This window comes from Brachycentrus maculatus, unplaced genomic scaffold, assembly GCF_059751285.1.
Source record: "Brachycentrus maculatus isolate JH-2025_06_01 unplaced genomic scaffold, ASM5975128v1 h1tg000026l, whole genome shotgun sequence".
Classification (NCBI taxonomy): domain Eukaryota; kingdom Metazoa; phylum Arthropoda; class Insecta; order Trichoptera; family Brachycentridae; genus Brachycentrus; species Brachycentrus maculatus.
In genome coordinates, this window is record NW_028280780.1 from 1,905,001 (window position 1) to 1,930,155 (window position 25,155).

The window sequence follows — 25,155 nt, forward strand, 5'->3', positions numbered from 1 at the left end:
CCATATAAAGTATCCAAAATTATTATTAGTGTCGGCTTGAGGTCCCGTGGTTAGATTTTTAAGTCAGAGTTTCTCGGTTCGAACCTACTCTACCACAATTTGATACCTATTTCTTACAATGAGCCGCTTAAGCTCACAGAAATAGTATGAAATTGAAATATATGTGTAAATAATGAAAACATAAATACATATTTCTCTTTAAAAAATAAAAATTATTATAATTTTAAACTTCCAATAAGAATTTAAATAATGATAATATAGACGTGCCCTATGTAAAGTGCACCAACTACATTTTTGTAAATTTTGAGATATTTGGTGTACGTTATCATCAGACCGTTATCTACAAATATAAATAAACAAAAATATATATAAAATAAATAACGCCTAGTTTTCAGGCGTATAAGACGCTAACTACTTAATTTTGACAAAGCATAAATTTTTAAAACGATTGAATACATTATTTTTCGTGTTTTTGAATGTTTAATTCTATTAGATTTCAGAAGAAACCGATAATTAATTTTAAAAAAATACGTTGAAAAAATCTTCTAAGCTCTCTCCTGTAAAGTAACAGATTTGCAGATAGAGTACTTTACGTAGGGGCCGTCGATATGTAATATAAACCATTTTTATCAGTATGCACTGTTTTATTTATTAATATATACAATACAGCTGGTATTAAATTCCGATATTGTTTCATTGAATATTAGCACCAGTTTTGTAATCCCGTATACATCAGTAATCCAAGAGATAAATTTAATTCGTTTTTCCGAAATTAATCTGTAAATAAATGCACCCGATTAAGCATCTAAATTATATCTTAATTCCTTATTGCGCTAGTATTGGGAGTATGGAGTATCCCCCATATATTATACACACAGATAAGGTAATTATCGAAGAAATCACGTTATATATGCTTGTCATTACATTTCATAATTTTTATTTGGGAAAATATATAAAATCTACAAATAATCCGGATTATTTTGATTAATTCATTTTATTAAATGCTGTTTACATTTCAAAATATATCGTTCAAAGGTTGATTGGCAATAATGTAAAGAAAACATGCAGAAAAAATTGTTATTATTACATGTTTATTATGTTATCTGACATTGGATTGTTCACCATACGGATGATAGATCAACATACACAAGAAGACGAAGTATTTATCATATTATTTTTTGACATCTCATCAAAGATGAAGAAGAATATGGAAGTCTGGGCATTTACGGGGCTGACGACCGTCATAGTTTGGTTAAAGTGATCACTTTACACACATTTACCAATTTTACCCATTATTGACCATCACATTACTCAAATTCTTGGAATTTCTATATATTATATATGAACCAATTTACAAACCTTGTTCTTGAATCACTAGAACTTCACTAGAGAAATCTCGGCTGTCCAAACTTAAAACACAGTAAGGGACATTTTTAAGTAGTACGTTTTTATTTGCATTTTTGGACTAAGTAGAATCTACTTAGTCCAAAATGCAAAAAAACGTACTACACAAAAAATGTCCCTTACTGTGTTTTGAGTTTGGACAGCCGATCTATTGGTGAGATGTAAAGAAGCTTTTTACTAACCAGAAACTCTTATATTAGTATGTAAGGTCCGAATCCTGGATTACAATCACACACATGAGAAACGCCAGAAAATACCATTTTCATTTTTGTTATTTCAGCTTATAATTATAACAGATGCATGAATGTGGAAGGGGTGAAGAATCTTTGCAAAGACAGGATGGTATGAATTAACTGACCTCAAATTTTTGTCCACAAAACGGGACATCTACAATTTTTTCCGTAAAAGTATGTATATTCAAGAAAACACGTATTTTTTCGTGGTTTTTTTTTATGTATTTATAAAAATAAAAGGAATTTTGATAAAGGAAATAAGAGGAATATGTACTATAAATATGTTGCTTAGTATTGGAACAGGCTGTCTAAAAACGGGACGGTCCCTTTCAAAACGGGACGTATAGTCACTTTAGGTATGACGTTTCATTTTTTCTGCCTACCCCTGCGGAGAAGTGGCGTGATGGTTAGTTAATTAGTTGTAAAAAACAATAAACAATACATTTAAATGAGAATAAACGGTAATTATGCGCAATAGTGTCATGAGATATAATTTTGCGGTAATACTTAGCGGTTTACTATCATTTAATTTCATTTTATGGATTCGGTATGTATTAAGAACGGAAGTGATGTAGGTATTTTTTACATAAGTGGATTCTAAGAAAATGTCTCTCGATAGGCAGTCGGTTAAGGTATGGATTATTCCACCGCAAACTTGGCTTTTATGATAACGGTAAGATTGTCTTGAATTACATTCTTTGGGCACGGGAAGTTGGAATGCCCTGAGACATGATGTTTGATTTTATGATCATTGGATTTTATCATGACGTATGGAATCGAAAGTAGAGCAGACACCGCTGCCACAAAAAATGCGCTTAGAGTGTCAGAAATGAAGACTCTGAGAAGCGTAACAGGCAAGAGTCTTCGAGATGGAATCAGAAATGCCAGGATCAGGGAAATATGCGAGATCGAAGATGTCGTTAGGTGTGAAAGGCAACGAAGGAGACAATGGTATGCGCATGTGAGGAGGATGGAACCACCTTGACTCCCCCACATCGCACTGTACGGCCAACCCCATGGTAGACGACCCCCGGGCAGACCACCAAAGAGATCGGTCGATAGCTGGGAATCGACGTTGCAGTAGGCTAATCCCTCTTAAAAACAAGATTTTAACAAATCATCCCGCCGCTTTCCGCGGGGGTAGGCAGAGAGAATAGAATCCCACACTAATCTGTTTTAGCAATCAATCTTCGCCTCTTATTCATGCATTTCATACATACACTATACATCTCATAATACTATTATTCCGACTCCTGATTTGACCTTTTTCGAGTATTTAAAATACTTGATAATGCCAAGTTTTCATCGGTCTTCTTCTGCTTCGTTTACCAACCATGTTCGCCTTGTGAATTTATTTTACTATCCTTTCTTAATTTATTCGATTCACATGTCCGAACCATCTTAAGAAAGATACCTTTTCTTAATTTTATCGATAATATCAACCTTGCATTATTTTCTTATTCATCATTCGAACACCTATCCTACAACGTTTTACCGCACGTTCGTCTGTGAGAACGCATTTCGACTGCATTAATTTGGTCTGAATTTTATGCAAATATAAAAAAGTATCTATAAAAATATGCTGAAATAATCGGTTCGGATTTTTTTTCCAATTTTTATCTATGTCTATCGTGTAATAAATAATTGTATGCATCTCTTTATTAAACGGGTTTGTTTCAGTTACTCCAAAAATTTTCCAAAAAAAAAATTTTTTCATCTTATTAAGATAATATAAAAAATAAAATAAAAACACAATAAAAAATATCAAAAATGCTCATGGATGAACAATCCGGTCTTCTAGGTACAAATATCTACGACTACACACTATTTTTTCACAAATAAAACTAAACTTATCATCACGCCGCTTTCCCGCAGGGGTTCTATTCTCTCTGCCTACCCCTGCAGAAACCGGTATGATGGTTAACATACTAGTTAGTTGGCTTAAACTGTTTTTTTTTTATGTAAAATTGAAACAAAGTTTAATTGTTCATTTACTGTCAAATCCAGACTCGCGCGAAATTCATTCCACAAAGACTATTTGTTAGACATTCATGATCTAAGTTTTTTTCGATTTAAAATTTTGCTTAAATTATTTATTAAACAAACAGATCTAAGCATCTTCTTCTTTTAAACGTATAACTCATGTAGTAAATATTTGCAAACGTTTTCCATTTTAATCTTTTTGATTTTTGTTTTCTGTAAAAATCTAAAATTTGTGGTTTATATTAGTACTTTTAATCTATTTTTATTTCTGATATCTATTGTATTCTTGTCAGTACCCTTTAGGTATACTTACTAACAGGCCATCTCTTTGTGGGATCTTTTTTTGTATTAATGTTATAAATTTTTTGTACTTGTAATTATAATATATTGTGCTATGCGTGAGAATTTAAAACAAATAATGAAAAAAAAAAATTTTGCATAAATATAATTTTACCCATTATAAACCTATGCTATTAGGCGATATTATAACTATTGTACCATTCATACATATATATATGTATATATATATATATATATATATATATATATATATATATATATATATATATATATATATATATATATATATATATATATATATATATATATATATATATATATATATATATATATATATATATATATATTATATATATATATAAATATATATATTTATATTAACATGTATGTACCCTTCTAGAAAAATGGTATACATTATGCTGAATTGCTTGATAAATAAAATCATAACGCTTGAGTGAGATACTTACCTTGTGTCACGAGTACCTACTCTATTAATAATTAAGTGGTCTTGTTCGAATCTTGACACCCGTCAGTCTTTTCGCTTTTTCTATGATTTTTGTCAAATTCGGCAAATGATAAAGGTTGATAGGTATAGCGTAGGACTGATAAATAAAGGATTACGGTGTTATCGCTAATGTATACGCGAACCTATTTGATAATAATTGTCACTCAATTATGATTATCAATTATACTGTGTGTCCTCAACCTTTGGGAAAGAACGCTCAATGTTATTTATTAATGAACACTTATGTAGTTGGATAAAAATCTTCGTCAGGACAATCACCAGCATGCAAACAATACTACACATCAATACTTAGCACTTTTCATGCATTTTTGTTTATACTAACAATTATAATATTTTTGTAAAAAAGAAAAATTACTCATATATAAATACAACAAATATATAAATGTGAAAAGTATTATATTATAAATATAAAATAATTTATAGTCTAAGTTTTTAATAAAAATGAAAAAAAAAACAAATACAAATTTACGATTGTAAAGGTCTTCACGTAAAATTGACCTACTTCGTGATATACGATAGTATATTATATTTGTTAATTTTATATAGTTTAAATAGTAAATACTTATATTTATTTATATTATAAATGTGCATTTAATTAATTTCATTAAGTTCAATAAATATAGGATTGTAAAAAAGATGACTTTGTAAAAAAATATTTTCATGTTTGCGTTTATTATTAATTGATAAAAGTAAAAATACTGAAATATTAAACGGTTTAATATACCTTACGTGTGTGTACTCATCATAAGTGGCGTAGTAGCTACTGCATTCACTGTCGTGATATATGAGGGGCTACCTTTGGCGACAAAGAGCCAGTTTCACTAACATTCCCGTCTTAATATGTGTTCCGCTCCAGGAAAACGGGCTTCCTCCTTCCGGATAGAGGACATCCTCAAAACCAAAGGAGCCAAGAGGGAGAGAAGTGGCGCCAGAACGCCAGAGAGAAGACATAACGTAGAACTATGCGACAAGGCCAAAGTGACGGGAAAGAAATGCGAGGCCAGCCACAGAGACGATTCGGATCTGAGAAAACCCGACTTTTACACTAACACCGGAACAGAGAGCAGATTAGCGGAAGAGAAATTGGCTTCCATGTCTCAAGTTGTTCATATGTTCAACGGCGAAGAGATGAGGAAATCTATAGAGTTGGCCGACCACAGGCGACTTCTGGGACATAGTGACGGCGTGTCGGCGTTCACTGGTATCGGAGCTTTTGGAAGATCTACTGGAAACTGCCAAACCTATGCTGCAAGACCGTCATATCCACCAGCCTCTCCTTACTTCGATTCATACAGTGCAGCATATAACAATGGTAGGTAAAAAATACATTTTTTCACACTTTGCACATTTTTTATATATCTATATATTTTATATATAATACATGAGATTGGACGGGGATCAGAACCGTTAAGCCTCTGTTTAGAGCTGTCCAAGACAAAAACAATGACTCTCAAGTGATAGTCGACGTCAGGGGAACCTGACATGACACGCACAGAAAAAGATATATTTTATGATACATTCGTATATTTTACAGTATTTTTAAATGACGAGTTACCTTTTTAAAGTTAAATTTATACTTGAATATCACTTTTTCTAAAATCTATGTTGCCACGTGTTTTGATGCATTATGCATCATTTTGAACGCCGTATGAGAAATAGTGGTATTTACTATTTACTAAGTAAATCTTAAATTAAAAATGGATAGATATTACCAAAATGTGACTGCCGAATCAATCAATGAAACGAGTTTAAAAAAATTGTATTTATCAATAATGATTATAATAAAAAAACCTATTGAATAAAAATTTTATTTTCCTAATAAACTTGTAAATAGCTAATATATATATTATTTGTACACTTTACAAACTTACATAAATTTAATAAACCTTGCCCACATTTATTTTTGGCACTATTATTCCGACCGGCTACTACAAATACCTTGCCTTCTTCTGGGATGGATTTTTTAAGAAGGAATAACCCGCAAAGCCTCTATTTTTAGAGGCTTGTCTGCAGGCAGGATAGTAAGGATAGGGGTGGTAAATGTGAAAAATACATCACAAACACCCAGGCCAATTGAAAATTAATCGTTGAAAATGCGTCGAATTTCGATTCAGAGATTCAGGATTCGTTTATTTACTACCCTTATCATAAAATTGTCATTAAAATAACAAAATTCCTTTAATTATCTATGAACGATAATATGCTTGAAGTCCTGAGAATAAACTAAAATTCATAAATTATTACAGAATTAAGCATTAATCATAATATATACGCGCTATTGAATAAGCATTTGTTTATATCGGTAATTTAAAAAAACAACAACAACAATTTAATTGGTATTTTTATTTTTAAAACTTGAAGTCTTGGTTCATATACAGTGGAACCTCTCATAACGAAAAATTCGCATAACGAGCCTTAAAAAATCTGAAAAGTTGCTCCCTTAACGAGAGATGTCTCGCATAGCGAGTAACAGAGGAAGGGCAAGTCCCTTTTTCACGACATTCACTTGTAAACCGGGACTTTCGCGGCTTGGGAAGGAGTTACCAAGAGGACCCTCACTTCTGCTTGGAAAAAACTTGCGCCAGAGAGTGTTGTCAAATGTGATTTTGAAACAGTAACTGTGTAGTCTAGAGTCAATGTGATTGTGATATTAGCCAATATCATGGGACGCGAGGTGGAAAACAAAGATATTTAAGAGCTTGTGAAAGAGTACAGCCAAGAGCTGACCACCGAAGAGCTTTGAAAGCATGGGAAAATGTTGCATCGTACATTTAGAAGTATCACCCTTATAAGGAGGTGGCTAATCTTCTACAAATTTATTCAATGATAATGCTGTCGCAATGCTATACTCATTTTCACCAAATTTTGAAGCGTCGGCAAAAACAAACGTCTTTTAATAGTTTTTTAGTTAAAAGGGATTAATTAATTGTCATTAATTCACATTTTTATTTACGTTTTTTTTTCTTCATATATTGTATTCCAATCGCACCCGGGACCTTCGGAACGGTAGCCGAGCGTTCTGACCATTACACTACGAAGGTGAAAAAAATAAAATAAACAGATAATAAAATTATTTAGCTATTACGATATTTTTCACTAAGTAAATTGTGTTTTCCGAATAATCTATCACAAAAATAATATTAAAGTAAGATTTTGTCTCCTTCAATTTTTATCTAGATCAACGTGTAAAAGAAAACTTTTTTATCGCCCGTTGTTCACAAACACTACGCGTGCACATATGTACCTACAAGTATAATGTGTACTCTATGAATTCAAGTACAATTATCAGATATTGAAAACCGTTATTTTTAATGTTTTCATCTGTTTTCATTACAATACAACTCAAAATACTCTACTTTTAATCACTGAAATGTAATTTTTCTCTCATTTTTTTAGTTCAACTGTGAAATAAAAATTCAGAAATGTAATTATTACGCAATAAAGCTGTATGCATATAAAACCTGCTTCCATTATCCATCAGTTTATATACATAATTGTGTAAAAAGAGTGGAATTGGAATAAATTTTGTCATTCAGCCATGTCATCCATGATTGCACGGCTCATACTGAACAAATATATGATCAAATAATTTTAAAACAAGAGTAAAATGTACGGGAAAGCCCAGTGAAGACACATTATTGTAAATTAAAAATTGGGAATATATCGCTCACTCCTTTCAAGAACGTCATAAATCAAAAAACTTGATTTTTCAGGAGAACGTTTTTAAAGTTTAAAAATAAATACAATGTATTAAAAATAAATATCAAGCCTCTTATTCCTGTGCAACAAACCTTTCTAGGTAAAACCTGAAGGTTTTTTCTCCATTTGGAAAATATTTAGTATATTCAAAAAAATAATTGAAACAATACCTATTCTTCAAAATGCAAAAACAACACTTTCTGCCCTGTAGCAGGTAAATATTTATTTAGAAATATGCCTCTTTTACTGGGATATAGTACATATTTTGGGCATTCCGAAAACATGCACAACTGAAAATTAACGATTTTTTATTTATAACGTTCTTGAAAGGAGTGAGCGATATGTGTTTTGAAAAATAAATAAATAAAATAAGTACTACTCATCATATGATTTATTAATCCTACCATAACCGCAGCTATTAAGTATAATGTGGTTTTAAACAATGGAATATAATCAATAACACTACTTATTTACAATAAACGATAATCTATTTTTACTGTATAATACCGATTAAGTAGGTATTATTACTTATAAATATTACTCTTACAATAAAGGATTTTTAAGTATTATATAATAAAGCTGTATAGCCTGCTACCATTATCCATATAAGTTCTTTGAATATAATAACTCTCGATAACGGGGGTGGGTAGTTTGACATAGATACTACATACATATCATCAATGACAATAGACTAAGAACTAATAATAATAATAATAAAACCCTTATCCGCACCCCAATGGTGCATAGGGTACTGCGTCATATGAACGCAGTGTTATCTTGATCGTTTACACATGAAGGAAAGGTGAACAGCCCTCCGCTTCAGGTACCAGTCCAGGGTAATATTGAATAAATGTGACAGTGAAAAAATCACTTATATTTATTATACCCCCCTTGGGAATCGAACCCGGGACCTCCAGAGCGGTAGCCGAGCGTGCTGACCATTACACTACGGAGGCGGACAAGAACTAATAGATACATAATAAACAAGTACTTATTGTAAAACGTGCCCCTATCGCGGGAAAGCCCAATGAGGATACATTATTGTACATTTAAAATTATGAATATGTGTAATGAAAAATAGAAAAATTTCTAAAATATAGACGCTGATTTTTTTAAAGTATTGTGTTTTTCAAAAAAATTATACAATGAATAGTTGTTAGTAAACTTTAATCAATTTTCAAAGTATTTTAGAGCTTTTGCTAGTAAAAATATTTAACATCTCTCTTAATATTTTATTTACCCAAAATATGTCTTAAATTAACCTTTTTAATTTTTAATCATAATAATTTAACAATTTCATTGATTTTCAGTTATATTTGATCATAAATATCTCTGAAATATTAAAAAATACAGCTTTAAATCATAATTACCCGTCTGACGCTTATTTGGTATCAATAATGGTGTATAGGTCACTGTATCAGATCGATGAGGTTAACTTGATCGTTACATATTTTGATCAAAGAATGCAAGATATTTTAAGGGAACCAATAAATTTTACGGGTAAAAGTTCATTACTTCGTAAAAATATTTTAAGATACCAATTACTTAGCTCTTGACTCTAGTTATCCATAAATGTACATAGAATATACACAACATGCACAAAAGTGTATCAAAATATTTTATACAGGGTAGGAAATTCGAGTTTAAAAATATATTTCTTAAAACACTTGTATAAGTGTCGCCTACTTTCAAAATCTGCCAGATCCATGTAAGTCGATTTTACAAAAAATGCAAAATTCTCCGGGTAACATTTATGTTTCAAAGATTTGTCTATCTTTAGATAAAATATTATGAAATAGAGAATTTTCCCTTTATTTAGATTTTTTTTCAGTATTTAAAAAAAAACACGAGACACTAACCGATAATGACGTCATCTTGTTTTAAATTTTTGACCTATCCTCGCTCTGTGATTGGCTGATATGGGTCAGAAGGCAAGTTCCATGAATACAGCTGAATTTGAAATACAACGCTATTTTTAAGTATTTTTAGCAGGGTTTTCAAGTATGTTAGTAAAACCCTCAATTGGAATTCCGATAGAGTATTTATTTTAAAATCTTGTAAAATTGGATCTGGCGGATTTTGAAAGTAGGCCACGCATAAGAACCTTTTTGAGTTTATTAATGTAGATAGACCATAATCAACAAACGAAAATACAAACTTATTTATTTGTGTTTTCACTTATTGATGAGAACTTCTGTAGTTATCAAAACTAGACCTGTTTCTATTAATAAACTCAAAAGTGGTATTATTGAAGTATTTTATTGAAATCATCTGGTTGTGCCAAATTAAACGATGGACTTTCATTCCAAGGCATTCTATGAGAAGGGGTTGATAAGAGGTATTAGTTTGTATAGCGCAAGGTATTTATTACCTACAAAAATTGATTTGTAAATTTTAATCTGAACTTTGGCAGAAGCCACATCACCACAAGGGAAGTGAATCGTCAGGAAGTAGATACGAGTATACTTAATAAACCAATTTGATAAGAATCCTTGGATTTGCGATGCATCATCAAATGTTCATATCGCGTCTTCATCAAGGATCCTATATCAGTTGTAATAAAACCGATAAAACTGACATGGAATTACATATGTATTTAAGCGTGTTATTTAATATTCAAGTACATGAAGGTTTTGCATAATACCACTTTTGAGTTAAATCATGTAAACACGAATAGTTTCGAAAACTACAGATGTTTTCTTCGACAAGTGAAAATACAAATTCAGTTTCCATTTTTATCTGTAGTTCTTGTCTAGTTCACAAATATCAAATACGATTGCAAAAATTACAACATTTTCCGATAAGGTGATTAATTTGGTCGCCCAGCTTAAATTAAACTTTCTGTAAACGTACTAATTTCAATCATACTATAGATCTCGTTAAAAAGTTTTTGCCCAAATTTCATTGGAATTTGATCATTGTTTTTTGACATGAAACATATTATATGTTACATAAGACATTTCGAAATTTGAGTAAATTTCCAGTAGAATAGTGTATATAAAACACTGTAAGAAGTGACCACCTAAACCAGCCAATGTTGGATTGTATGCCTTACTAATTACCCGGAGTTCTATATGTTTATCTCAATTAACTTCATATTTCTTGTGATATCAATAAAATCTTTTTAAGGGGATACAACGCAACACATAATTCATTCATCGGCTGACTGCCATAGAGGTAACACGTCTTTCCACGCCCGATTTTTCTAAAAAAAAAGAAAATAGAACTTTTTTTTAGAACATTTAAAAAAAAATATTTAGCTCCTTAAGTTTTAATAACTCTTTGAATTTTAATCTCTTAAAAAAAATTCAATGCAAAAACGGTATTTTAAACAAAAATTAATTACGTAAAATGTAAACTAGATTTAGAGAAAATTAAGTTGCAACTTGAATACTGGGCCTTAGGTGGTGTAAATCTGGGAGTTTTTAACCAAAATTAGGACATTCTCACAATTTTGTAGCATGGATATTTTAATGTGTAATATTTATGCTAACATGTAAACTTTGTACCTTTCCATGTATGTACAAAGGTTCATATATTTATTAATACATGGTTCATGTATACGATTATTAGTTAAACGTTGTTTTATAATCTAGACTGCCACACTTAGCGCACCTATTCTCTGAATATATCCCACAAATAGATTGATAACACATTTAAATCTTTTCATCGGGATTAAGAACTTATCATTCCCAAATAAATCAGACTTTTATTAGATTACTTCATTTGCAATACTTTTATCATAAGTTACAGTTTTAATTTTATACATACACAGAAACACACACAAACATATACATTTATAAAAATTATGTCTTTCTACTGTCATTGGTATATTTGACACATACTATATAATGTACCTTGGTTTCGATTCCCATAACGTTAAGGGGATACTCGCAATAACAGATATCATTCAGCGTTAGAAGTCGCACGTCATATCACGCCCGATTTTTTTTTAGAAAATACATTGGATTTTTTTGCTGTTTTTGTTTCAAATCCTTAAAATTTTTGTTTCCTGTTTTGTTTAAAATTTGTCCGCCTCCGTAGCGTAATGGTCAGCACGCTCGGCTACCGTTCTGGAGGTTCCGGGTTCGATTCCCAAGGGGGGTAAAAAAAATATTAGTGATTTTTTAACTGTAATATTTATTCAAAATCACCATGGACTGGTACCTGAAGCGGAAGGCTGATCACCTTTCCTTCATGTATAAACGATCAAGATAACACTGCGTTTATATGACAGTGCCCTATGCACCATTTGGGTGCGGATAAGAGTTTTAGATATATACATATATATATATATATATATATATATATATATATATATATATATATATATATATATATATATATATATATATATATATATATATATATATATATATATATTTTGTTTAAGATACACATTGAAAAAATATTTTTTATTCTCCTTTCCTTTTAATAAATATTTTCTTTTCAAAACCATGTATTTAATTCGAAGTCATACTTTTTGTATACGAAAATAATGTTTTAAAAATAAAAATCGATTACATAAAATGTTACCTGGGTTTAAAGAAAGTTAAATTGCGATTGATCGTATATTGGTCCTTAAATATATGAAATATCAAAAAATATACGGGACATTTTTTCGCTATTTTTAATTTATTGATTTAATTTAATTTAACTTTCTAATATGAAATGAATTATTCAAATTTAAATTTAATAATAATTCTCAAAAATACGAAACAAGGGTTAGATAGTTTTTGATAAGATAAATAAATATAAATAATATTGTAAACATTTTATAGAAATGTCGACTTTCGGATTAGAGATAATTTTACATTTTATCGATATTACACATATTTAAAAAAAATCCTGTTAATTCTTGGAATTTCCAAAATATGTCTCCATATCAGCAAATTAATTTCTCGTTGTTCTTTTAATAAACCGTATCGTTATTTTGATATATTAATGATGAATCACAAACAAAAATAATTTTAATACCTTATTTGAAAATGGCGAAATACAATATAAATTATTTCATAGTAATGAATTATTTTTATGAAGTTCATTCTTTCAGCATCGATTCTGTGGTAAAACATAATTAAATTATAAAGTAAAAACTTATTTTTTACCACTTGAGTAGGTACATATTAAATTCCTTTGACAAGCTACATATGCTTCTTCCCATCTACGGGTTTGAATATAAACTTTATAACTCTTCCAAATTTCTTCCGAGACTAGTCGTATTCATATAATATTCAAGTAGTAAAAAATATTTGTTTTTGTAATTTATTATTTTTAAACTATGTAAAATTGGGGTCAATTCTATAGTAATTTATTATTAGATTAAAACCAATATTTTTAGCTTTTCCACTTTTTTAATTGACCAGCGACCGGGTTTCGTCGTTACCGACATCATCAGACTGGTCTAAATCTATTAAAAAATTCTATAGTAGATTTATTAAAATATCGAAATTATTTCTTAGGTATAAAGTATAAGTTACATGTATTTGTTGCAGACATATCGCTCACTCCTTTCATGAACGTCATAAATCAAAAAACTTGATTTTTCAGAAGAACGTTTTTAAGGTTTAAAAATATAATACATCGTATTAAATAAATATCAAGCCACTTATCGAACTTTTTACTGCGGAACAGAACTTTTTAGGTAAAACCTGAATTTTTTTTTCTCCATTTGAAAAATATTTAGTATATTTCAAAAAATAATTAAAAAATACCTTTTCTTAAAAATGCAAAAACAACACTTTCTGCCCTGTAGCGGGTAAATATTGAGTTTAAAATATGCTTCTTTTGCTAGGATATAGTACATTTTCTGGGCATTCCGAAAACATACATAACTAAAAATTGTCGATTTTTGATTTATGACGTTCTTGAAAGGAGTGAGCGATATACTATCCTGAATTTTCTTTTAACACTAATAAAACCAACTCATTGTTATTGCCGAAATAAACAATGTAATTAATATATAATTAGCATCATTAATACACAATACTATGTAAAATAATCCAATAAGGATTCTTATAAAAATAATTTTAACATACTTAACATTATCTATATCCACCGTGTTCATTCTTTCATCGAAATAATCAATCAGTATCGATCATTGTGTATTACTGTAGATAGGGATTAAACACCACAATTTTGATAACAGTATTTATACATAACATTACGAAGTGGTAAGACTATAAGCCGCCAAGCGATGTTTTCCTCCAATATATACTTTGACTCACCCTTTCACATTTTCTACTAAAACATATTATTTATTGATTTATGAGATATTTATAGATATGGTATTTATTAATTTATGAGATAAAAAACAATAAGAGAACATCATTGATATTTAACTCTTTTCTGCTTATACCAGAGCTATTCATAATAATTTCATTGATTCGAGAGTCACTTTGTGGTGATGGTATTCCATTTTTGTGATAAATACCACTAATTCTTAAAATCTATTGAGACACATGTTTCGATGCATTCAAAAACGATTTCATTTTCAAAGTAAAATTACAAATCAATCCTTAATAATGCAAACCGCTAATCTCCATCATAAAGCTTGAAAAAATGTAATTATGGATGTATGTATGTATATATGTATATACTATATGTATATATATATATATATATATATATATATATATATATATATATATATATATATATATAAATATATATATTTATATATATATATATATATATATATATATATATATATATATATATGTATATATATATATATATATATATATATATATATATATATATATATTTATATATATATATATATGTATATATATATATATATATATATATATATATATATATATATATATATATATATATATATGTATATATATATATATATATATATATATATATATATATATATATATATATATATATTTATATAAAACTTGCTTTCATTAGCTATGCGGAGTTTATTGAATTAAGCGCAATATTTTAATTATTTAAATAATGTTTTTTTTATATAACCTTCCTTTTTTTTATATAATCAACGTTTTTATGTCAGTTTTAAGGGAATTATTGAACATGCCTATGTTAGATCTTTTTTCATCAGTATTAAAATGATATCAACGAAATATTTTAAATAATTATTTATGTACATAAAAAACCCCAATAAAAAAACCTTAAAATTACTGATTAGAAATGATAAGAAATAAATATCGTGTATTAAGGATTATCGGCTACTTAAAGTTACAACTAGTAACAAGGTTATTCATATACTTACTAACAATCTATAACACTTATCAAACACATCAAATATGTAATATGAATTTCATAAAATAACATTTCCAAAATTTTGAAATATTTAGGAGGTATTTTTAATTAATGATATAATTAAGTTCTTATTAAGTATAACTTAATTTAAATTGAATATTGATAACATAATTCATACATAATTTTAGCTGTTAGATGATTCAAAAAATTTGAAGTAAAAATTTAAAAAATACTATTAATAATTTATAACATTTTGAGTGTGTCCAAATACTTGTTCAAAAAATCTGGATTATCTCCAATTACAGGAGTTTTTTCATATTATTATTATTATTTTTTAAATACATATTTCATATAAGAGTTTCTGCTTAGTAAAAAAGCTTCTTTACATCCCACCAATAGATGTCTCTAGTGAAGTTCTAGTGACTCAAGAACTACGTTTCTAAATTGATTCATATACTTATATAGAACTTCCAAGAATTTGAGTAGTGTGGTTGTCAATAATGGGTAGAATTGGTGAATGTTACACGTGTGTAAAGTGATCACTTGGACCAGCCTATGACGGTCGTCAGCCCCGTAAATGCCCAGACTTCCATATTCTTCTTCATCTTTGATGAGATGTCAAAAAAAAAATAATAATTTAAGTGAGTTAATAAAATCGTAAGATATTATGAAGTGTAAAATGGTTATTTTTTAAAATTATTTATAATAATTGTATACATTTATGTAAACAACAATTATAATCGTATTTAAAACATTTTTTTGCAGATACCCACCAAGCCACCTTGTGTCTTGTCGGTGGAGTTGTTTTTATATACAATTTTTTTTTATTGTTTTATCCATTATAACCTAATATAATATGCACAAAAAAGAGAGAAATTAAATTAAAAATATACTATTTTACAATTTTCATACAATTAACTCTTAATCATTTACCCTTTCCATTATTTTGCCTTTGTTCAATATTTTATTTTGACCTCTAACTTCCGTCGGCAAAAAATAAAAAAATGCAATCACTATGACTCTAAGATAATTATGTATAATTTTAATTAATAAGCACAATCTTTAATATATGTTAGACTCATATAACCTATTGGTAGTTTAAAAATAAAAACAAGTTTAAAAATCAAATATTTATTGGGTAACGATGAATTTCTCAATAATAAATATGAATATCAAAATATATATCAAAGCAAAGGAAACAGCAGTATAAAAGAAAAGAAATATTTAAATGATATAATATATAAACTGTTCAAACTTAAAATAAGGGCCATCTCTCTAGAGGTGAGTCAACCGTATTTTTGTTTGTTTGTAGGGTTCACACAAATTTTAACATCCGGGTGGCTTTCCGCGTGAAACGCGCTGATAAAAATTGTCATTTTTATATGAGATCACTATATCGAAATGTATGATAAAAATAAATAAAGTAATATTACTTATCAAATAATCACATGTGATTAGATCAGTAATTAGTTATTCAGATCGAAAATAGTGAATCAAGCAGAATTTTTTAAATAAACATATAATAAAGTGATGCAACTTTAGTATTTTCCGAGTCGAATCCATTGAACATAGAATATTTTTAAGTTGTTTATTTTTCGGTATAGAGCGCATCGAGAAATTGTTTTTTTTTTGTAATTCTTTTTTGTTTACGATTAAACGTGCTATTATGATACAATATTACAGGTTTTTCTTTTCAAATTAGACGTTTTACAAACCAAATCGGATGCTAATTGATATCAAAATGGTATTTTAACAAGTAAATTTGGACGTTTTAAAACCAAATAAAATGCCTAATTGGAATCAAAATGGTATTTTAAAAGTCAAATTGGACACTGTATAAAACAAATTAGACGTTATACTGTATTTTATAAACAGGTTATTTTATACATTTTTTATTGAAAATATTGCGCAGAATCTCCAACTTGACGACTAACGCACTTGCTAGTCTTAGGAATAAAAGATCTCCACAGTATACTATATGTAGTACTAATATGAATACATTTTAAGAATACAATATATTAATGAATTATAAAATACAACTTAACGTTCAATTTGCTTAGTAAAACGTCTAATTTTAAGTAAACGAACCATATTAGGATATAAATACGCAGTCAATTGTGCATATATATGCCCAATTATAAAAATATAGAAAAATATATAATTTAACGTATATATAGTTTAATATCTTTAAATTTAACAAAAAAATTATCATCGAGATTCTCAAACGATTTTTCTACTCCAAAATGCAACACCAAGCAATTTCAGCAAAACTTCAAATATTTGGCAACCAAACATTTCAATAAACTCCCTAAAGAAATAAAAAAATAGATGATATAAAAATCCTTACGAAAAAAAATAAAGCTCTATACATTCAAATCTTAAAAAAAAATATTTAAAAAAAACTTTTATATCTTTTATTATATAACATTAAACCACGAGTGTAAGTCCCTTTCCAAGCACAAGAGCACAGACTCTTTTATGGAGAGGCACAGCGAATCGAAATATAAAAGTTCTCCATATGTATAAATGATTCAAATATATTATGTTTTAAATAAAAATGTAAATATATTAAATAAAATAAAAAAAAAAAATAATAAAAAAAAAAAAAAAATAACGATAAAATTTGTTATGTCCTATATTATTTTGAACACCACTTTTATTCCGATACCTATTAAACAAACAAAGATAACCAGATATAGTGAATTGCCCGTATAATGTGAAGAAATAAGCAATTTACGATATAGATCGCCTTTAAATTAATCCGACGACATAAATGTAAAATGTAAATATATTAAATAATAAAAAAAAAAAAAAAAAAAAAAAAAAAAATCACGATAAAATTTGTTATGTCCTATATTATTTTGAACACCACTCTTATTCCGGTACCTATTAAACAAACAAAGATAACCAGATATAGTGAATTGCTCGTATAATGTGAAGAAATAAGCAATTTACGATATAGATCGCCTTTAAATTAATCCGACGCCATAAATGTAAAAAAATGTAATCTCAATAATTTTTATTGTGCGGTCATAAAAATATAGGAATTACTCTAATAACTCCAATAATTAGCCAATTCGATATGCCATTTCCCAATAAATGGATTAATATTTATTGTCAACGTGTTCAATAACATAAGAAATAACAACTCAAGGCATAAATTCAATTTGGACATTATACATATGACTATTTTCAGGTAAACTATATGATCATATAGGGTGACGCAAAATTGATCACCCTTTCGGAAGATGTTATAATTTTTGCAAATGGCGTAATCATATCAATCATATTTGACATTTCGCTCACTCCTTTCAAGAACGTCATAAATCAAAAATCGACAATTTTAAGTTGTGCATGTTTTCGGAATTCCCAGAAAATTTACTATATTCCAGAAAAAGCGACATATCTTTAATTTACCCACAACAGGGTAGAAATTGTTGTTTTTGCATTTTGAAGAAAAGGTATTGTTTATTTTTTTTTATATACTAAATATTTTTCAAATGGAGAAAAAACCTTCAGGTTTTACCTAAAAAGATCTGTTGCACAGTAAAAAGTTGAATAAGTGGGTTGATATTTATTTTTAATACATTATTAAAGTATTATATTTTTAAACTTTAAAAACGTTCACCTGAAAAATCAAGTTTTTTGATTTATGACGTTATTGAAAGGAGTGAGCTATATATGAACTAGTCGAGAGCTACAAATGTCATCAACAAAAGATGAAAATGGAATCTGAGTTTGTGTTTTCACTTGTTGGAGAAAATATCTGTAATTCTTGAAACTAGTCGTGTTTACATTATTAAACTTCAAAGTGGTATTATGCAAGGCCTTCATACTACTACTACTACTACTACCATCACGCCGTTTCCCCGAAGGGGTAGGCAGAGAGGATGGAACGCCACACTCTTCTGTCCTGACATACACTCCTAGCCTCCTTCACATCCATACATCTAGTCATACATGCCCTCCGATTACGCAGACTTTTGACACCGCCAGATTTTAGGTTCTGATTGATCTGATCGTGCCAAGTCTTTTTCGGTCGTCCACGTTCTGGCCTTCATGTATTTGAATATTTAATAACACGATTATATACATATGTAATTCCTTGTCAGTTTTATCGGTCTTATTACAACTGATATAGGATCCTTGATGAAGACGTGATATGAACTAGACATGTGCAGTACACAAACAATTTTAGGATAAAAAAATATATAAATGTTTAAATAACAAAAATCTTTATTTGGACTTTTACATTTTTTTCTTAAGTGTAAAATATTTTATCCGTCATGTGGCTGCCGCCAGTGTTGGTAAACATTTCTGCCCGTTTTATTAATTTGTTTGTATACTGCAGCTGTCCAGTTCACAAATGTCAAATATGACGAACGTACGAAGCCATTTGCAAAAATTATGACATGTTCCGATAGGGTGACTAATTTTGCGCCACCCTGTATGTGTTGTTTGCAAGTTAAGTAGCATCATTTATTGATCTAATATTATTTTTTACACCTTTACAATGATTACCACTGTCAGTTTTATTACTTTATAACGGACTATGAAAATGTTAATCTCCTTCAATTAACTTATCAGCATATCAAAATTATTTTTAATTTAAGTTTTACTTGGTAAATAAGTATGTACGTACAAACTATTTATTAAATTCTATTGTGACATGTGTTTTGATGCATTCCGAACAAGTAATTACAACATTACATATTAATGAATCTGTAACCAACCAAACAATTAAAGCCCGGTGACATTTATATCTAAAATGGTTCATACTTGTACTGCCATCTGTGTTTGTATTTAAACAATGTTTTCTTGAAATATTTTTTTATTAACTGTGTAAATATTTTTTTTTCATTCAAGATAATATTTGCTTATAGCGTCGAATATGATATAAAATTATATAAAGTCAAAAAAAATTTGAAAAATTGACTCCCAAGATTCAGGTTTGTCTGCAGAAACTCACCCCCGGAAAGGTTGGTAATATATAGATATCATTACAAAGTGAATACCGACTCAATTAATGAAAATGTCAAAATTATGTTTTTATATCAGTTTTTTGCAAAAAAAAATGTAAGTAAATCAAATAATAAATATTTCTTCCAAATCATTACTTCATTATTTTTTCAAACATGGTAACCATAAATGTACATACAGTGAATCTCTATCTATCGTTCCTGTAATCGTTTACGGCATGTGTCATTTATTTCTTCTACCCTGAATTCATTTCATACAAAAATAGATCGCATCTATAGTTTCTCCATCACAATTTTACCACATTCATCATTTAAATTACGCTGCATATAAGATATTACATATTCTGTCTGTGTTTTTTACATTATTGAAAAATTTTTCAATTTTGTTACATTTGACGCCAATGTTCTAATGTGTGGGATAGAAACTATCAAAAGCTTGTGTGGCGCTAGGTTGACGGATACAGCAGAAGAGGTCGATATTGATGAAGAGGAACCGCTGCCTGTACCTTCATTTTCAGAAGCATGCACACTCTTTGAAAGATTGAAAACTTTCTACTAAGCACATTTTATAACTGATACCGAAAAAATATATTATTTGCAAAGCCCAAATATACTGTTGACTTATAGAAATAAAACAGTAAAAACAATACATGTTGATCACAGATTATTTACAATGCAATAAACTTTTTTTTTTAAATAAATACATTAATCTAGTACTCATATCCTTCTTAGAATTTTAACCAATCAATGGTTATGCATATTGGGAAGACTGTATCTTTACTCGATCGGATATCGTTGTCTATTGACCTCTTAATCCCGCATTCATAGTTTACTTCAATAGGTCCTTTTAAAAACGATAGGTAGAGATTTCACTGTGTTAACTCTCTTACTGAAACCAAGTTAAAAACAAGTTTTTAAGAAGTTGTCCCCTGAATGCAGATCTATTCTCATAGCAAATGACATTACTATAATGCTAACTAACTCACCATAACGCTGCTTCACCGCAGGGCAGGCAGGAAGAATTGAACGCCATCACAAATCTGTATTTGCAAACGATCTTAACTCTTCCACATTCATGCATCTCCTCGTACATACCTACCGATTATTCTGACTCCTGACCAGACCACGCCCACAAGTATTCGAAATACTTGATACAGACAAGTTTTCCTCAGTTTCCTTGGCCTTCTATTACCAATAAATTATATCTTTTTTTTTACCGTTTTTACTTCACTCATTCGTTCCACATGTTCAAACGATCTCAACACATCATTCTTAATTTTATCGATAATGCTGATCTCAATTTAGCATTCCTTCCTTATTTCACAATTCCAATATCTATCATACATCATTTTGCGCACATTCGTCTGAGGGATCACATTTCGACGACATTCAGTATAATTTCATCCTTCTTTTGACAACTCCATGCTTCACTTCCACAGATAAGGGACATTTCCATACATTATCCCATATTCCCTGCGTTAACCAGGATTTTACTGTAATAAGTTATAAGAATAAAATGGATTTTTTTTTAATACAATTTATATTTGAAGCACTAACTTCGTGACTGTCCATTTTATAATTAAATTGTAATTTTTTTTTAAATCACTCTAAATATTTTGTTAAAACTTAATTATAATGTCTACCAGTTTCGAAGCTTACCGCTTTTTTATCAAGACTGATTAATACTTATTAATCAGTCTTAATAAAGAAGCGGTTAGTTTCGAAACCGGTAGACATTATAAATAAGTTATAATAAAATATTAACAGTGATTTTAAAACAAAGTTACATTTTAATTATACCATAAAAAATTATTTTTTACTTATTTTTCAAAGAGTAATTCTTTAATAATGTGTTTGTTTTGTATTCTAGTTGCCACGGCAAACCAGTGGGCTCTTCTCTCCCCGACGCTTCTCTCTGCATACCCTTCTAGTCCATTCTCTCACGTTCCCTCCTATTTCCGGCACTTCCATCATACCCTGCCGTTGGCCTTCACCAAGAGAAAGGGGGGTCAGGTCAGGTTCACTCCGCAGCAGACCCAGAACTTAGAGCGGCGATTTGGATTGCACAAATACCTCAGCCCGGAAGACCGGAGGATACTGGCAGGACAGTTGAAGCTGAGCGACAGACAGGTAAATAAAATGCCCAAATCGTAGTCATACAGGAGAAAGTGACCAAGTGCATTGTTTTACAAAAACGTGATCATTGACTATTTGATATATTACTAGCTTAATATTGCCCTGAAAAGTCCCAAAGGATTTTAAACTTGGAAGTATAATATATTGACTAGTTAAAAATGACTAACTGCATTGGTGTTTATTTTCTTGCCAAGCAATAGTGACTTAAATGGCCCTCCTGAACATTTTACATTTTGGTAGTTGGTCACTTTCTCCTGTACGACTACGAAATAAACATTAAATATATTTGAATATTCTTGAAGAACTCAAATATATTAGCAGTGTTTAATTTAACCTGTCCGGGAGTGAGTTTCTGCAGATAAAACTGTATCTGGGGAGTAAGTTTATTTTATTTAAAAAAAAAATTTATCATTGTAACCAACCAACAATAAAACACTTACATTATTTTGAATAAAGTAAAAATACACCAGTTAACATGATTTATATCAAAACCATCAAGTTTTTTCCATGTGTTTTCTTGAACAGCGTCATTACTATGACTTCACAAAAACTTTGTTTTAAGAAGTTAAATAATTTTTAAAATTATCTCTCATTTTACCAGTAAGAATATTATTAATCATTTGATTTTATTCAAACACTGGATTGAAACATGAGAGAACATCTTATATATATATAATGACTTTAAGAAGATCAGATGTGATCCGCTGACCGATTCTCAGCAACGGATGACCTGGGCAGCGGGAACCTGACGCATTGTAAAAAAGACAAGCTTGATAGTGGCTCTTCACAGCCTTTACAAATAAATTACCTTTTTTCGACGACATTTGTAACCATGGGTTGCTGCATCCTACATCATATTTCATCATTCCTGCCAAACTGAAACATGCCATTATTCACAGACATCTATTCTCAAAGCTGATTAAACGGCTTCTCTAGGTTCTTCTAAGGTGACAAGTCTCACAGCCTAATAAGAGGATAGGAGAGATGCAGGCATTACAAAGGTGGCATTTGGTCTTCACCGAGTAAAAATCGGAAACATAATTAATAGTAGTAAGGAATGTGGCTATGTTGGTGAAACAGTGGTGACAACAATAAAGCAGCAATTGTGTATACATCCGCATAGTCTGGGAAGATTTTTCTAGATTTGTCTCTCTTAGAAACCAGTTACTCACTTAGGGCTACTAAGTAATACTTATATAGGAATAAATGTAAGTCAATTTACTAACGAGTTATTATTAATAATCTTCCAATACCATAGTAAATTCTGGTAATGCATAGAAAATGCTAGGATTTGTTCTGCGTACTGCCAGGGTTTTCGAAAATACCCACGTGCTAAGAACTCTTTATAAATCTTTGATGCGAAGTAGACTCGAGAGTGGCTCGATGATTTGGGGGCCACACGAGCTTAAGTACTCTCTTATGGTAGAGAAAGTCCAAAAGAAGTTTTTGAGGTATCTCTATATGAGAGAGTACGGCTATTATCCTTGGCTCTGCCCGACCGAGTTTCTCCAGGGTATGCTTGGCTACAATAGTTTAGAGACTAGAAGGAATGTGTATTTGATTACGCATTTTTTTCGATTGTTGCGCGGTATGATCGATAATCCTGAAATTATCCGGAGCATTGGTCTGTATGTGCCCGATAGTTCGTCGGCATAGATTGTTTCACATCCATATACACAGGACCAACCTGCCGATGGTTATGCCTGTCGGAAGAGCTACCGCTATGTTTAAGAATATCACATTGGATATTGATCTGTTCCACGTGTCCGAAAGAGTTTTCCGAAGCAGGATTCTTCTACACATTTAACAAGAGTCTTCTTGCTTACTTTTTAATTTTTTTTTAATGTATACGCCTAAATGTTTGTTTGTAATGTATGTTTGTATTAATTATTGAATAAATTGAAATTGAAAAAAAATATTGAAATAAATAACAATAATCAATAGTAAAATCACATTGTTTGAAAACTGATTTTAGACACCGCTAGAATAACAATTAATTTGATTTCTTTCTTTTGATTTTCAGGTGAAAACTTGGTTTCAAAATCGCAGGGCTAAATACCGCAGAGCAAATAATATGTCGACTGCAGAACTCGGCGAAATGGACAGTGACAATGCTTCTGATGAAGATCAGTTCTCGGGAAGCACAAATCTAAATGATATATTCAATAGCCCGAGAAATTCACCCATATCGGTCGGGTGACAATATGAACTGATCATCCATGCAAAAAGAACGAGGGATTCGTACAAGAGTGTTCAAAAATATCCACCTGATTTCAGATGACCATTCTATAATTAATAAAGATAGCTTTTTAATTTTAGTAACATATGCATTTAAAATGTGAATAGATCTGTCATTTTTTAATGTTTAATTATAACTTTATTTCATATATATATATATATATATATATATATATATATATATATATATATATATATATATATATATATATATATATATATATATATATATATATATATATATATATATATATATATATATATATATATATATATATATATATATATATATATATATATATATATATATATATATATATATATATATATATATATATATATACATATATATATATATATATATATATATATACATATATATATATATATATATATATATATATATATATATATATATATA

General features: G+C 29.4%; 1 protein-coding gene across 1 annotated transcript; it reads left to right on the top strand.

The window, feature by feature from the left end:
• The first annotated feature begins 5,237 nt into the window (after positions 1-5,237).
• Positions 5,238-24,827, top strand: LOC148313030 (uncharacterized). The gene is made up of 3 exons (XM_088270376.1): positions 5,238-5,758; positions 22,231-22,490; positions 24,520-24,827. The coding sequence occupies exons 1-3, from the start codon at positions 5,287-5,289 to the stop codon at positions 24,694-24,696; spliced, it is 909 nt and encodes a 302-aa protein (XP_088126502.1). The 5' UTR covers positions 5,238-5,286; the 3' UTR covers positions 24,697-24,827.
• The last annotated feature ends 328 nt before the right edge of the window (positions 24,828-25,155 follow it).